The sequence below is a fragment of the Perca flavescens genome, chromosome 16 (genome assembly GCF_004354835.1).
Source record: "Perca flavescens isolate YP-PL-M2 chromosome 16, PFLA_1.0, whole genome shotgun sequence".
In the NCBI taxonomy this organism is placed as follows: Eukaryota; Metazoa; Chordata; class Actinopteri; order Perciformes; family Percidae; genus Perca; species Perca flavescens.
Genome location: NC_041346.1, coordinates 22,192,063 through 22,208,849, shown reverse-complemented (window position 1 = coordinate 22,208,849; position 16,787 = coordinate 22,192,063). Strand labels below are relative to the sequence as shown.

The 16,787-nt window shown below is 40.0% G+C and overlaps 1 protein-coding gene across 1 annotated transcript; it reads left to right on the top strand.

Moving 5' to 3' along the window:
* Positions 1 to 462: 462 nt before the first annotated feature.
* Positions 463 to 15,226, top strand: ntrk2b (neurotrophic tyrosine kinase, receptor, type 2b). Its single transcript, XM_028602262.1, has 18 exons — positions 463 to 659; positions 2,732 to 2,806; positions 2,915 to 2,986; positions 3,085 to 3,153; positions 3,240 to 3,388; positions 3,566 to 3,702; positions 5,148 to 5,280; positions 5,790 to 6,098; positions 6,199 to 6,216; positions 6,344 to 6,355; positions 6,481 to 6,515; positions 6,803 to 6,902; positions 8,008 to 8,196; positions 8,878 to 9,008; positions 9,141 to 9,313; positions 9,680 to 9,920; positions 12,713 to 12,871; positions 13,983 to 15,226. Exons 1-18 carry the CDS (start codon positions 463 to 465, stop codon positions 14,166 to 14,168), a joined length of 2,385 nt encoding a protein of 794 aa, XP_028458063.1. The 3' UTR covers positions 14,169 to 15,226.
* The last annotated feature ends 1,561 nt before the right edge of the window (positions 15,227 to 16,787 follow it).

The window sequence follows — 16,787 nt, the reverse complement described above, 5'->3', positions numbered from 1 at the left end:
CATCACCACGCATCCTTACTCCACTGTGCAGTCTCTCTTATTTTCCTCCCCATTACCACACATGAGAAATCGCTCGTGGGGGCCCTGCTTATTGATCTCTAAACATCTGGAACACATCATATTTGTTTTACAAGGCAGAGGCGGACAGTCTGTGCCCGAGATAGAGGAGTGAGACAGCAGCAGCAGCAGCAGCACCAGGACGGACCACTTGACACCTTGCTTCACGACATCGATATGCAGTAGTGTGATACCAGCTCTGCGGAGACGGGAAGGCCAGTCCATGGCATCTTGATATGAAAACCGTGGGCTCTGCGCATTCCTCACCGACGGCGTAGTCTTTTTTTCTGCGGAGTCGAAAGGATTAACTTGGCCAGATAAAAGCGGCGAGGGGGGGATCTTAACAATAATTCAATTTGGCCAGATTCTGTTTTGGGGGATTCGTGGGATATCATTGGACCTGCGATGGACTCCAGCGCGGGGGAATATGGCATGGCTCGTCTTGGATTGTTTTTGGTTTTGATGGGGCTGTGGAGATTTAGCGATGCTTGCCCCGCATCCTGCACTTGCAGCATCTCAAGGATTGTTTGTATTGATTCTGTACCAGGGATCCAGGATTTCCCTGTCCTCACGTTAGATGACATGGAAAACATCACCGAGATGTAAGTGTATGAAAATGATCGTGCACTCAGCGTATGAACTTATTAGGATGCAATGCGTAAAGAACTACCTTCGATTGTAGGTCGCAATAATACCCAAGGGCTAAGATTATGATAATAATAATAATAATAATAATAATAATAATAATAATAATAATAATAATAATAAGGGTAATAACAACACCAACACAGCAATATCATTTAACAGCAGGCCTAATCCTCCCCCCGTGGATTTAAGATCAATAAAGATCTGTCTTCTGCGCTTAATGCCAAACACAAAATGTGTGATTTTCTTCTTATAACCAATGGGTTTGTCAAATAATGTAGCTTAGTATTTGTGTGTGTGTGCGCGCGCGTGTGTGTGTATGTGTGGCGGAGATGGGGGTCGCGCGTGCAACCAACGTCGTGTGTGTGTGTGTGTGAGAGAGAGAGAGAGAGAGAGAGAGAGAGAGAGAGAGAGTGTGTGTGTGTAATGGTGGCGAGAGTGCGTGTCAGGCTTATTTGGATTAGTCGGTGTTTCCTTTACAAAACAGCTCAAGAGGTAGTGATGGAGTAACTGTTTAGGCCCGACGCAGCCTATGAGGTGTTAATTCGGCGTTTGGGCGGCGGCGTGATTTAACCTCAACATTTCAAAAAATGACCACATTCTTGCCAGATTACACATGAGATCACATCAGTTGTATCCAGCCGGCGATTGGTTGCCCACAGTTATGTAGCCTTATCTGCGTCAGTGTGTAGGCTTGTGTCGGAGTGTACCTGCTACAACCCTGCACAAGTGTACAACTCCACGGCACCCAGTGGAGAATGGAGGGGAGACTGGGTGAGTTTTCTGTATGCAGACAGACTGGACACATACCCATCATGAATGTAGGCTAGTGTACAGGCGTTTACTGTTGTCGGATCAATACATTATTATTCCTTACTTCGTTTTGCAAAGTCTTTCAGCATCCTGCCCCTTGTATATGAACATCTTTTTTGCAGTGAGTAAGATTTGCAGCTTTGGCAAATGAATCACCTTTGAAGCTTAATATCAAAATGAAAGAACATTTCAATGAAGATTGTGCTTGTCAGCTGCACCTTCTAAAAATCTAACAGGTAATAAAAAATAAAAAAAATCTTGTGCCCCATTTGTAATACTTGGGAATAAAGACAAAACTCCTGAAGCAGCGCCATCCAGATTGTTGAAGATACTTAAACTTGTAAAAAACTGCAGCTGTTAAAAGGTTAGGCTACAATTCACATGTAACAAAAGTCTCTCCACAAAAACATTTAAAACAACCTGCAGTCATTCTTAAATGGATTTACAGGTTGTTGTTTTGTTTTTAAACACAATCTTTTCTGATCCTGTGAAAGGTTTGTTTGCTTCAGCAATATATTGTAATGATCATTTGAAATCTTTTTACTCAAACTCTTCAATGACATATATAATGTAGTTTACATGGTTCCCCATTTAAAAAAAGTTTTGATTTGTTTATTAAAACAATGAATTAAGGTGTACTGTTTACTGACTTTCTCTTGCCAACATAGCAGATACTTATTATTTGAAAATATACCTTCAGGGGCGTAATTTGATCAAAAATTCGGAAGAAACGGCATTGTTAGGCCATAACAAGGACATTTTCATCTTCATTAAACACCTAAATAGCATGAACAATATCAGCAACAATACAAAAGCATAATGTCTGTCAACTGCCAGTGTGTGAATACGTGCTGTTGTACTAGCTCACATTAGATCGACAATTTCCCAAATTCCCTCAGTAAAGGAACATGACAGCTGTGTGGGCAGTATCACATTTAGCTGACTGTCCACAAAATGAAAAAAATAAATAAAAAAAACACACTGTCATGGTATTTAGTTTCCTAAAATACACAAACACAACGGATTCTGCTGTTTCACACTTACATTGTGACATTGTAGGGTATAACACACACATACAAACGTACTAGTTTCAGATCAAGTTATTTATCTGACCACCAGAGCTTCTCAGCCTGTATCTACTTCCAGACCAACTTCATATTAAATCAACGGTGTGCACGTGTGTCATAACAGGCTTTTCTTTCCAATTCTTTCACAGATACATTGCAAATCAAAACAGACTGTTTGACATAGATGACAACAGTCTGAGGCACTACATAAACCTCAGAAACCTGTAAGTATCGTACAGTATGCCTTTTGTGTTTTATATGGAATCCCAATATATTTTGCTAACAGAAAATTTGTAATTACCTGATAACTCTACATTTGAAACGTCCTACAGAACAGTGACACGTACAAGACTGACATCTATATCATCAGATGCATTTTACAACAATACAAGACTTCAATATGTGTAAGACACATTTAAAAGACCCTCATTACTTGTGTCATTGATGTACACACAAGTAGCCTTGTTTGGATTAAGATTTTTCTCCCCCCCTCTCCTTTTAGAAATCTCACAGATAATAACCTATCAACACTGTCATGGAGAACATTTCAGAACTTTAACAAAACATACTCGTAAGTGTACAGAAAAGTTTCAGTACATCTTTTTTTGTGTGTGTGCAGCCAAGCACATTCTTATGTGCTGTGTTTTTATTTCCAAGGCTCCTGCTGTCCGGTAACCCTCTGGATTGTGTTTGCGAGAACTTATGGATCAAACTCAGGCTAGAAGAAACCGACAGTCAAGAGCTGAAATGCATAGACGAGAGAGGAGAGCCAACGGCCTTTGCCACACTCACTCCACCGGACTGTGGTAATGTGAAACCATGTTATAATAAGCAACTGCGCTGGGTATCTGATATTGAACGTGTAGAGAGATGATCGCTTCACGGAGACAGGAAAGATGGAAATAAATCTGTATACAAATCTATCTATGTTAAGTTCTGGTCAGATGTTTAATTTCGCTGTTCGCTCATTTTTTATTTTGCAGTGCTTCCCAAAGTAGAGGTCGTCCCAACCACCGTGACGGAGATGCAGGGGAGTAATGTCAAAGCTGTGTGCAGCGCCTCAGGCACCCCTCCTCCTGAGATCCTGTGGAACCTTGATTGGCTCTCAACCCACCACGAGGTGAGCCGGTCTACCACACAGCTTCCTGTTTAAACCTTTGGTACGGGTCCACCACTCTAGGATCATGATTGTTTTTTTTTAAGGGTTTATGGAAAAGATAGGAAATATTTTTATGAAAATATTGATGATGAATAATTTTATTTAATTATTATAACATACATGAAAGAAACAATTATTTTCTACAATTTGCCACCGTAGCTAACTGAAACAGGGATAGGCTGAAGCCAAGGCTTATTTTTCCTTATCTTATAATCCCCATAGAATCACCAAGAAATCCAACAAAACTAAATTAAACTAAATACTTGAGTACAATCCTAGTAATTTGAATCAAATTACTTCATTACCCTTAATTATTTTAGATTTCAAAGCTTTTTTGAAACTCAACAGAGACGTACACATTTTCAACTCATCATTAAGTTCATTCCATAATTTAGCCAACAAAACTGAAACACATTTATATTTTACATTAGTCTTTTTTAAAGATTATTTTTTTGGGGTTTTCCCTTTATTTGAAAGTGGATAAATATAAAAGGGGGAGAGAGATGAGGGATGAGACACAGCAAAGGGCAGCAGGTCAGATTCAAACCCTGCACAGCTGCAGGACTCATGCAAACATGGGGGTGAACTTACTTACTGGGTGAGCTAGTACGTTTGCTAGCCACGTTACCAGTTTTAAAGATAGGGAACTGTCTTAAAATAAAAAAGGACTTTCTCTTAATTAAAAAAAAACAAAAAACTAATACAGACAGGAAAGCCATTGTTCACAACTCGAAAAAGTATTTCCAAAGTTTTTAAATATACAAGATCTGGAAATGTTATGATGCTGGAAAAATGATTAGTTGATTCATAATAACAAGCTTTATGTATTATTCTAATCGCTCTCTTCTGAAGTTTATCACTCATGAGATGAGTTCTCAAAACTGGTTCTGTGAATATGATGGCATGAAGGTCATGATAAAGCTGTAGGCTTAAAGGATGCGTTTAGTGATTTTCTATGTTTTTCTTATCATCAACAAATCCCATGAAATGACTAAAACTGAATACCAAATTGATCCAACAAAAAAAAACTGTGTGGCTTATTCTTCTTCTCATAGAGCTCCATTGTTAACAGCTATTAAAAACACATTAGTGATGATTGAAATAAAATGTTTGTACTGACCTGGTACTAATGGTTCCTGGTGAAGATATACATTGTCTCAAGGAACCAACAGACTGGGCGGAGTGCCACAGCAGAGTAGGGAATTGGGAAAGTATTGAGAGATGGACAAACACATTGGGTCTTTTCATAGAATCTGTTGACAATAAGAAAAATAGAGAATATGACAGTTGCAATATGTTATGTTGTACCACTAACGAGGTCTATACTAAGCCAGCCTGATGGTTATTGTACAATTTTACATCCAATACTAGAGGACATATAATGCAAATAACAATGTTGTTTTCAGATTGATCCTTCGGATATGGAGAGCAGCCTCACCTTGTCAGACCTGTCTCCTGATGATAATGGCAAGGTGATCATATGCAGCGCTGAGAACATGGTCGGTCAGACCGAGGCCACACTTACGCTCAATATTCTCTGTAAGGACTCTTACTTTTCGGTTATTATTGACGGTACATGTTAACAAACTGTAGCATGAATCTTTAGAGACAATATTTACTGTCGGTTGTGTGTTTTGCCTAATTTCCTCTCATGATCTTGTAAATGCTTTCTTCTAAACCTTGTTTTTTTTTCTCCAGCGAAAGCACAAGGCCCCTAAGTTTGTTATCATTACTGTCTCTTGGCAAACCTTATTGACTCTCCATGTTTCCTGTCCATAACTCTTCCTCCTGTGAAGCTCCTCATGCCTTACCACACTCCTCTGCTTGTTTACACATTTCTTCATTTCTCCTCATACTCCTCTTCCATGTTTTCCTGATGTCATCGTTTAAATGTTGTGTAATCAGTCTCCCTTCTCTTCCCCCATACTCTTCATCCCCCAAATACTTCTCCTCTCTAAGCCCATAAATGTTGCTTTTCCTACTGGCTTTTACTCCTGGTGTTGATTTCCTATCATCCCGTTATTACTCTTCCTCTACCTCCGTGTCAGTTGCCCCCACCATCCAGCAGCTGCTGGGGCCAGAGCGGGACCACCACTGGTGCATCCCCTTCAGCGTGACGGGGAACCCCAAGCCCGAGCTGCAGTGGTACCACGGGGACGAGGCTCTCCTGGAGCAGGACTTCATCCGCACAATGATCCACCTGTTCACCGAGAGCGAGTACCACGGCTGCCTGCAGCTGGTCAACCCCACGCACATTCACAACGGCGTGTACAGGCTGGTGGCAAAGAATAAGTACGGCCAGGATGAGAAGAAGGTGTCTGCCCAGTTCATCGACCCGCCTGACATCGACCATACAGGTGTCTCTTTACAAAAGTACATTCAGTAGGAAGTCAGCACATTTCTGTTTTGTGAAGTGGACCTCTAACTTACATATATATTTTTTTTCCTTTTCAACAGAGGAAACCATCTACTATGGTCAGTAATTCAGCTTTATAAAACCAACAGTGGCTGTACTTGTTAGCTTGATAATACTGTATACAGTTAAAATGAACTCTTCTGTGTCTCCTCCTGTGGCCTCTGCCTGCATCTTGCTTCTGCTCAGACACCACCACAGGTAGGTGTTTGAATGGTTACACACTATACAACATGACACTCATCAGTCAGCATTATAAAGTAAATTGCTTGCACTTTATAGTTATTTTTTTCAAATGTTCTGAGAAGCATTTTGTTTATTTTCAGAAACTCCGGGCCCTCCGCTGGACGACAGTGTTGCAGTAAGTGATGCTCATCAGTCCTCGCCATTGAAAGCAGCGGCTCCCATCATTTTGGCTCAATACCTCTTGAAACAAATGTTTACTCTTTACCATCCATCACCGTTTTATGTAACATAAATATTTTAGCTTTTGCTATCTAGTCACGTAAATAATCTCATGACTCCTCACTTTTCATTTATGACCCCTCATGGGGATCCGACCCCATGTTGGAAACCGCTGATCTAAAAAAGGATGCCAGATGGTTTTGTTGACAGTTATGGTTCAAACTATCTCTTTTGTCTTCCCAGGTGTATGTAGTTGTGGGAATCGCAGGAGTTGCCTTGACTGGCTGCGTTCTGATGGTGATCATTTTGAAATATGGAAGAAACTCCAAGTTTGGTCTTAAAGGTGAACTCATTTTCTTAAAGGAATAGTTCGACATTTTGAGAAATACACCTATTCAATTTGTTGCCCAGAGTGAGATGAGACGATTGATACCACTTTCATGTGTGTCTGGTTAGCTTAGCTTAGCACAAAGACTGAAAACAGGAGGGCAAAGATGAGCTTGGCTCTGTCAGACAGTTTCCACTTTGTATTCTATTCTTCTTCTTGTATGCTTCATTTTTAGCGCAGACACATGAGAGTGGTATGTATCAACCTTCTCATCAACTATTCTATTCTAAAATCACAAGAGTTGACTCACACTTTATTAGACCTTAACATTTAATCAGCAGTACTGTATATGTTAAATACAATTGTTTTAATAGTATAGTATATAAGTATATAAACAGTTAACAAATGGGTTATAACACTATAATGTAGCAAGTTGTAGTTTAACACTACGACATTTTAATGCTTAGATTATTAAGTGTTTTCATTAGTTTTGTCAACAATAAAAAATCTCTTATGAATCATTTTTAGCTGATATATAAACAGTTAATGATACCTTTGTGTAGAGTATGATCACACACGTAGACAAAGCCTTTATTAACTGTTAATCAATGCTTTGTTTACATTCACAGGCCGGTGTTTATAAATGGGGTCAAAACTCATGACAACACATTCATCAAGCAGCTGTTTATACACAGTTATGAATGCTTCATAAGAGGATTTATATTAGACAAATACATTAATAAACACTTAAATGTCCTTATATCTGCTTACAACTACATTATAGTGTGTTATGGTGTGATTATATAAATAGTGGGGGTTAAAATAAATAAAATCAATTTCAGTTTCCACTGTATCGGTATCAAAATAACTGCAGGAATTTGAGTCCTATTTTGCTCTGAGGTCATGCTCTCATGTGATTTAGGATGTCATCTGCCTCTGATCTTTGATATCTTTTTGTTATTATGTACAACTTTCACAAGTCCTTCCATCATTTTTTTTCCTCCTCCTCCTCCTCCTCCTCCTCCTCTTCCTCCTCCATGACCAAAATGTTGTTTCCTTTCACTCCTCTCCTCTCCTCTCCTCTCCTCTCCTCTCCCTCTCCTCTCCTCTGGCTCACTAGGCTCCTCCTCAGTCATCAGTAATGACGATGACTCCGCTAGCCCTCTTCATCACGTCTCCAATGGCAACAACACCCCGTCGTCCTCGGAGATGGGTCCAGACGCAGTGATCATTGGGATGACAAAGATTCCTGTCATTGAGAACCCACAGTACTTCCGTAACTCCGGCAGCATGCTGAAATCTGACACGTGTGAGTTACCGCCTCGCTCGACAAATGTCCGGTAACCCGGACCTTTTCTGATAAATCCATGCAGGGGTCACAGCCAGACGCCATATTTATTGTCAGCATCCTGCTGCATTGTAACGGTGACTCCTGCTCTGTGGGACAACTGGATAGTTAGATGATGTTCAGAAACACAAGCTTGTTTACAGAACTCAGCAGAAGAACCCTGAATGGTTTTCTTACACAGACACACATGTGCATGTGGTTTATTATACTTTAAGACATTTCAATTAGAGCTGAATCTGAAAAATAACCATTAACAATTTTGATAATTGTATAAAGTTTGTTAATTCTGGCCTTTACAATGTGTAGATTTGCTTTTGTCTGTTTTATTTGATTGGAAACTAAATATCTTTCAGTTTTAGACTGTTCATTAAAATCATGCAATCGGAAGACGTCACCAGTCTGGCTTTTTTTAAATATATTTTTTCCAGACTAATTTATCAATTGCCAATGAAAATATTCCTTAGTTGCGGCCCTAATCTAATTTGCCTTGCATGACTATAACTGATGATATTTCTGACTGAGAGTCTTAACCTCACTCTAGTGAAGAGATTAAAAAGAAATTTTACATACACCAAAGTTCCCACTAAATAACCAAGATGAATTTGTGACCATGAGAGTGATTTGTCCTATTCTGCATTAAAGTTGTCCAGCACATTAAAAGACACAACATTGTGCTGAAGCGGGAGCTGGGAGAGGGAGCATTTGGGAAGGTGTTTCTCGCCGAGTGCTACAACCTGACACCAGACCAGGAGAAGCTCCATGTTGCAGTCAAGGTACAGATCAGGAAGCCGTTTGCGCAAATAATCAATGCACTTGTCATTCAGTTAGAGAATTCTATTGACTAGATGTACATTCTTGTAGATAATGCCCTTTACCTTGTCTTTGTGTCTTTGCCTTTTCGTCAGACTCTGAAAGAGGCCAACGAGAGCGGCCGAGCAGACTTCTACAGAGAGGCCGAGCTCCTCACCAACCTGCAGCATGAACACATCGTCACTTTCTACGGGGTGTGTGTGGAGAGTGACCCGCTCATCATGGTGTTTGAATACATGAAACATGGTGACCTAAACAAGTTCCTCAGGTAGGGTCATAGGGTACCTTACTGCGTGGCTGCGGGTTCAATTCTGACCCGCCTTGATGAGTTGTGTTTTTTTTACAGACCTTATATGACAGAATATTTATTGGCCAAGAGCAGTGACTTCCTGGAGGCTCCACCAGTTGCCTGGCAACTTCATGGTGACGACAAGATTCCAGGAAGTCACTGCTCCCTGCCAAGAAATAGTCTGTCATATAATCACCATAAAAAAAAAACTAAAAAAAATGAAAAAAAAGTCTGTGGTTTCAGCTTCTCAAATGTAAATATTTGGTCCTTTATGGTGCAATATATTTTCTAAACTATTCAGTGGTACAATTATTGGAAGCTCTGATTAAGTGTTTCTGGGTGCAGGTCCCACGGTCCTGATGCAGTGCTAATGGCAGACGGTCAACACAGTATCCTGGTGGAGCTCACCCAGTCCCAGATGCTGCACATTGCCCAACAGATTGCTGCTGGCATGGTCTACCTGGCCTCCCAACACTTTGTCCACAGAGACTTGGCAACCAGGAACTGCCTGGTTGGAGAAAACCTGCTGGTCAAGATAGGAGACTTTGGCATGTCCAGAGACGTTTACAGCACAGACTACTACAGAGTGAGTGAAGAGTAGTTTTGATTATTTCCTTTTTTCTCATCTTGTCTTGCCCTCAGTCTCTTACACACACACACACACACACACACACACACACACACACACACACACACACACACACACACACACACACACACACACACACACACACACACACACACACACACACACACACACACTATTAGAATTTGATTCCAGTTTTAGCCTGAAATAACTGTGTAGCTGCAGAAATGACAATTTTAACCAGAGGTGTTTTATCTATTTTTAATACAATTTAAATGCAAATTCTATAATCTGCATAAAATTACCGTTTCCATGGTAATAAGGGCCAACAGTGCAAAAATGCATCGGCAGTTTTTCTCTTATTCCCTGGGCAAGCAGGGAATACGTCCATCACTCTACATGAACAGCGTCATATTAAACCATAGAGGAGTTATGGTACAGTATATGGTCTGACCCAGGGATGGTCGTGAGAAGATTAGATTTTGATGCTTCAATACAGGCCAATAAAAAAAAGACAATATGTCTTGTTGAGTAGCAGATGGATGTATTTAATTCCCTCATCCTTTCTGCCTCAGATCCCACGTTGAATCCCACAGTGCCCTCTGCTGCCTGAAGTGGAGTCAGAAATCTAAAACACACAAAACACATCTCTGAGATGCATTTCCCTGCATGAGATAAGATCACCATAAAGAAGGCCTGCCTGTCACCGACTCCTGATATCAAACGTTTTTATCAAATAGAGAGCAAGGGCATGAACACAGCTAACAATAAAAGACTGTCTGTAAGGTTGCTTTCATTTTATTAAAATCAAAGGTTAGCACGTGATACAATATATTAGATCAACCAGGAATATAACTGCATAAAACTCACATTGAGAGGATGACATGGCTTAACGTTTAGTTTAGTGGTGAAAACTAGAATTTGTGCACTATTGTTGATCCTCCAGTTATAAAAAGTGTCATACTTCTCATTTCATTTAATGTTTATTTGAATAGGGACAGATGCTTAGACATAGACATGTGTGCAACAAATCTCCAATGTACAGCATCACAGCATTTGTAGCTGTTGCTAATATCCGATGCCCGTCCCTAGAAGGGCATAAAAACAAACATTGACACAATTAAAATATATAAAGCACATACACATACAAGACACCTACATCGGTAAGTTCTCTGCAATTGTGTTTCTAGTGGACAATCCACTGGCCTGTAATGGTTGCACCCTGTCACAGAGGGCCTGAGGGGCCTGTTCATGTAAGCACTTCCAGATGAGATTGGAATTTGCAAATGCAATGTAGTTGTCAAATCTTAACATGTTCAGCTCTCTCAGGACGTGACAATGATGTGATATACAATGGTGTGATCGTACATTTATGTAGGCGAGGTGATGAACGTGTAAGGATGGTGATTAGATAAAAGAGGAGACAGCAAGGAGAGGAAATGCATTTAGTAGACAGGAAATATCTGATGGAAGAAAACAGGAAGACGCTGGTTGGATAAAAGGTTTTGATATAATAACAGCCGTGTTTCAGGAATGCCAGAGTGACTTAACTTAATTGCTCACTATAAGAAAAAAAATACTCTCAGTTGCCAGTTCATTAGGTACACTTAGCTCAAACTAATGCAGTCTAATGCCATGCCAGCCCAAGAAAGTTGTAATGTTCAGGTTTTGTTTAAACTGTTTGAGAAAGCAGCTGTTCAAATGTATGATTATTTTCGAGGATGCAGTTTGCAGTGCTGTTGAACTGTATTGGGTTATTCTGACACACAGCCAATTGAAATCAGTGAGGGTAGACTAAATAACAGAAACACCTCTCTGTATAATGGGATGTACTGATGCACAGCAATGCTTTGAGCTAAATGCTAATGTCAGCATGGAGATATGCTCACAAGGACAATGTTGACATGCTGATGTTTAGCAGGTATGATCAGGTTAGATTAGTGTGCTAACATTTGCTAATTAGCTCTAAACACAAAGTTCAGCTGAGGATGATGGGATTGTCATTAGTTTTGCAGGTATTTGGTGATAAACATGCTAGATGAAAATTCACAAAGTTTAAGAATGTATACTCTATGGAAAATGAATATCGTCAACCTCATGGTGGCACAAAAGGAAAAATCAGGGACTCCCGATGTAACGGGCTTGGTGAACCCAGGTTAGGACCCAAACTGACTTGGTAGTGAGAAACAAGCAGAAGTCAGGAAACCAAGGGGGCAAAAAAAAGAAAGGTGGACTTAACCACGTTGGGAGCAGGCAGGCAAAGTGGCTGGAGTACTAACTGCTGAATGCATGAAACAAGTGGAAATGTTCTGGTATGTATGGGCTGACGTCGAGGAAAGTGGAACAGGTGTGTAGGTCTGAGGGCATCTAGTGGATGGCTCGAGGATTGCAGGTCTGGGGAGTGAGAGGAAAATACATGGCCTTGGGGAAGTGATTTGGGGGGACAGTTGAAAACAAACAAAGAACTAGACAGTCTCATGGCACACCAAAGGCCTTTGGGATATAATATATCCTCTGGAAACCATGAATGTGTGTACCAAATTTCATAGCAATACATTCAGTGGTTTTACAGAGATTCCAGCCTGGACCAAAGTGGTGAAACGGCGAAACAGCATTGCCCCACTCACAGTGCCAGGCCACAAGCCAGGCTAAAAATATCCCAATAAAGTACAGCCAGTCCAACCAGTAGCTTTAAACTCTTCAGCAGTCCTTATGTTGTTGGTTTCTAATGGAGACTGCTCTCTCTCTCTCTCTCTCTCTCTCTCTCTCTCTCTCTCTCTCTCTCTCTGCAGGTGGGCGGTCATACGATGCTGCCGATTCGCTGGATGCCCCCAGAGAGCATCATGTACCGGCGGTTCACCACGGAGAGTGATGTGTGGAGCCTCGGTGTGGTGCTGTGGGAGATCTTCACCTATGGCAAGCAGCCCTGGTACCAGCTCTCCAACAATGAGGTCAGAGTCACACAAAGTCTGCAGATATTTTAGTCAACGCTGGCACTCAGTCAGACAGTGTTCACAGAGACTTTTCTCCTGCTGGTCTTGCTAAAGCTGAAGTCTAAAGTTGGAAACTCAAAGTTGGAAAATTCATTAAAAGAAATCAGGGGTATGCAACTAACACCAAAACAGTATGTTTGTAAATCTTAATGGATATATTTATTTCTTCCTATGTAACACAATCTTTACCTAATCAATTATTTCAATAGTTGATGAAGTAATAGAAGTAGCCTATTTCTCCAATTTATTAAAACCTGTGGTAAATTGTATCTGTGCATGGTTGAACTCCACTGTTTTTACACACACGTCACTTTACACAGTCATGAGGAGTACAACTCAGGTATGTCTTTAGTGGCTCTAGAGGAACTTTGTGAAGTTAGAGAAAATAACCCCGACAATGTTCCCAGATAGCAAATTATATGTGGCGTCCATCTTTGGTTTTAACTCAAATATATATCAGAGCTTTCAGAAAACTGAATGTCCCAGTTGTAATTTTGACTTGGATGTTGATGTGAACACTATGATGTGAGCACTATTTACCAACCAGAAATGTGGCTTAAGAAACGCCACTGGTTGCATTATGGGGAATGTAGTATCCAGTGTTTTTGGAGCTTGAGAAATACAGGGACCCAAAGCCATGATATCTCTTTGATTTTTACCATTCTGTTTTTAATCTCCTGAGTCTCCCAACTTTATGGAAGTAATTTAATATATTATGTAATATTTCGGTAAATGTTTACATTTTCTAGTAATTTTTTATTATAGAAATTGAATTAATAATTGATCACTTTTTAGCACTTTTTTAACATTAAAGATCTTTTTTTTCCACATGGCACTGATTCTTCTGGTTTTTCACATCCATTTCTCCAAATCAGATGTTTTGAAAACTTTTAATTTATCTTATCTCAATGTTCATCTGTATTTAAACAAAGGAAAAGAAAAGAAAAGCAGTAGAGAGATGACAGCAAATAAGAATTGATTCAACATCTGTGGAGAACTTGCTGCGTTGCTTTCATTGTAACACCACAGCCAAACAGCTGACAGTGTGTTGTCGCCCTGTATCCTGCAGGTGATCGAGTGCATCACTCAGGGCCGCGTGCTGCAGCGGCCCCGGTCCTGTCCTAAAGAGGTGTACGACCTGATGCTGGGCTGCTGGCAGAGGGAGCCCTACATGAGGCTGAACATCAAGGAGATCCACAGCATGCTCCAGAGCCTCGCCAAGGCCTCTCCTGTGTATCTGGACATACTGGGCTGATGCACCCGTGTTCTTGTATGTACTTTTGCGTGCATGTGTATGAGCTGGGGCTTCATATGGGCACGACAGGTTGTGTGTTTGTTTGCACTTGATGAGACGGAGAGGAGAGGAGGAAATGAAGGTTGTGCGACTGTGTGCGTGTGTCTGTCTGTGTACAGTACCTGGCTGTAAATGTTTCTGTAAATGCTATCCGTTTGTGTCCTCATTACATCAAGAAAAGCCTTAAATTTGGAGTGATTTTGTTTTCGCTTTTCTTTTCTTATCCATTTGCAGACGTAACTGAGGCATGTTTCACAAATGGAAACCAAAATGCATACAGGATTATGTAATTTTACCCAAACCATCAACACTCCCATATGTGAAAGGTATAAAAATAATTGAAACCCGATAATTAGAATCATTGATTACTGGGTTACTCTATCCACATTCATCGCATTAAATAATGTGTTTCATATTTGCTGGGAATGAAAGGGAAAATAATGTGTCTCCATAATGGACAGTGTATGGGCACAACTTTGTAGATAGAGCTTTCTCTTCTTTCAACAAACAGAGCATATTCTGCAGGAAGATAAAAAAAAAAAAGAATTACTCAAGTTACAGCTGAAGCTTTTTCTTTTATATGTCACAGACTATTTTAATATTTGTAGAATTTATAAATGTTGACTCTGTTTTCATACCAAGCTGTTGATTTCAATCTGTGGTTTTTTGAGTCATCTACAGAAACTTTTGCTTTTTTGTATTTTAAACATACGTGTATAATATTATCCACGTATGTTTAAAATCAGTGAAACCCATATAGATTCTCATAGATGCCTGTTGTCTGTTATATATAACCTACTTAAGTCCACTGAAGGACTCCCCAATGTAAAAATCAGTGTTGAGGTTGTAAAACACAAGGGCATACAGCATTTTACAGCACTTTTGTTTTAATAATGCCATCATCATTTGTCATATTTTATGTAAATATCTTCACGCAAGATCTTCTATAGTTAACAGTGGTGTTTTAAATGTTGTTGGAGTGCTCTACCCATTTCACAACCTTTTCATTTGATGTATCTAAAGCACAGAGAATGAGGATGAATGAATGATTTTTTTTTCTTCATTCACCAGCAATGCCATTTAGCAAATCTTTGTTGTGCGGTGGCCCATATCTGTAAGTGATGTGGTTTTGTATGCATCTTCAGAGGCAGTTTATGTATTTTTTTTTCAAATGTTGTGGCTGTTGATGAAATTGTGTTTATGGTTTAATAAGAGAAGATCAAATTCATCTTTTGAGTAATTTCCAAGACGGACTGATGGGGCATTTTGATGCAGTTTACTGTGCACTGATGTAGGTCTCAATATATTGAGAATTCATTTGTTTTCAGCACTTTGGTCTTTGTACGTATTGAAGTTGCTACTTGTTTATTTGTCATTTATTTTGCATTACAAGAGTGTACTTTGAAGATGTAATCTTTAATTCTACATAGAAGGCTAAGAGGCCACAGCAAAAGGATTAATTAAGAGTCTGATTGCCCTTAAAGTGTCCCAGGGGTGCTTTCATCTCTCTGAGCGGTCCCAGTCAGCCGGGTGGTGACTGATACAGCTCCCTCACTTTGGGCATCACTAAAGCACATTTGTATAGTCTGCTTGGAAAATGGTTTTGAAATGCATTCTTGTAGTTCATTTTCCAAATGATCTTCAATTGTTCTGTTTTGAGGTTTTAAAAAAAGGTTAAAATATTAAAGCAAGTGTGGTGTTCCAAGTGTCTAGTACAAACTTCGGTATTAATCTTTGCAAAAACAGCAGAAATCACTCCTTCATTATAACTGTCATGTATTTCCATTTGGAGGCATAAAGCAGTAAGGCTCTTTGCTGAGACAGTAAGTCATGTTAAGTGCACTTTGTAGCATTACTTAACCCCCAAATGCACAACCTGAGCGGCTGACCACTCTCCGCCTCGACCTCAACTGCACTTAATAACAACAACAAAAACATTTCACCCTTGCTGTGCCTGTCGTGAATGAAGCAAGTCCGAACTCTGACACATTGTCCTTGATGAAAATGATTCAGTGTCCCTCTATGTTTTTATTACAGCGTTTGTCAGTTCTGTATAATAGTCATGTGTCTGCTGTACATTAATTGCTGTCCATTCTGTACAGTTCTGATATTTGTCTATATCAATAGTAGGCTATGTTTAATAGTATAATCTGTTTTGAGAAGGTATCATGTCAAAAACTGTGACATCTATTGAAGACAACGTGTTATGGGCCACTGGCAATACATACTATATGTAAATATGGTTTTATTTGTGCTACATTGTATAATTTATTTGTGCTCGTTCATAATACCAGTGAGAATACAATCCTTTTTTGGCAACTTTTGATCTGCAGAGGACTTTATTTGAACAATGTGTTTTTTTCTCCGAGGGAAAGAAGAAAAGAAAAACGATCTCCTCTTTCCTCTCCACTGTGATGGGGAGCTTACACAGAGGCTGTTTGAGATGCTGTGGGTCTGTAGGAGGACCATAGACTCTGGATCTGATTAAACATCAGGATCTCTCCTAGCTGACAGGCGTCCCAGCAGATGTGTGGCCGATGGCAAGGAGGTCAAAGGTCACCTCCTGGCCAACCCCACCAC

What these genes read in the sequence shown, in the direction of transcription:
- ntrk2b (XM_028602262.1), top strand. Translation starts at nt 463, where the DNA reads ATGGACTCCAGCGCGGGGGAATATGGCATGGCTCGTCTTGGATTGTTT. An exon ending in CTCCAAGTTTGGTCTTAAAG is followed by an intron (nt 6,903 to 8,007) that starts GTGAACTCATTT and finishes CTGGCTCACTAG; the next exon opens with GCTCCTCCTCAGTCATCAGT. An exon ending in AGCTCCATGTTGCAGTCAAG is followed by an intron (nt 9,009 to 9,140) that starts GTACAGATCAGG and finishes CCTTTTCGTCAG; the next exon opens with ACTCTGAAAGAGGCCAACGA.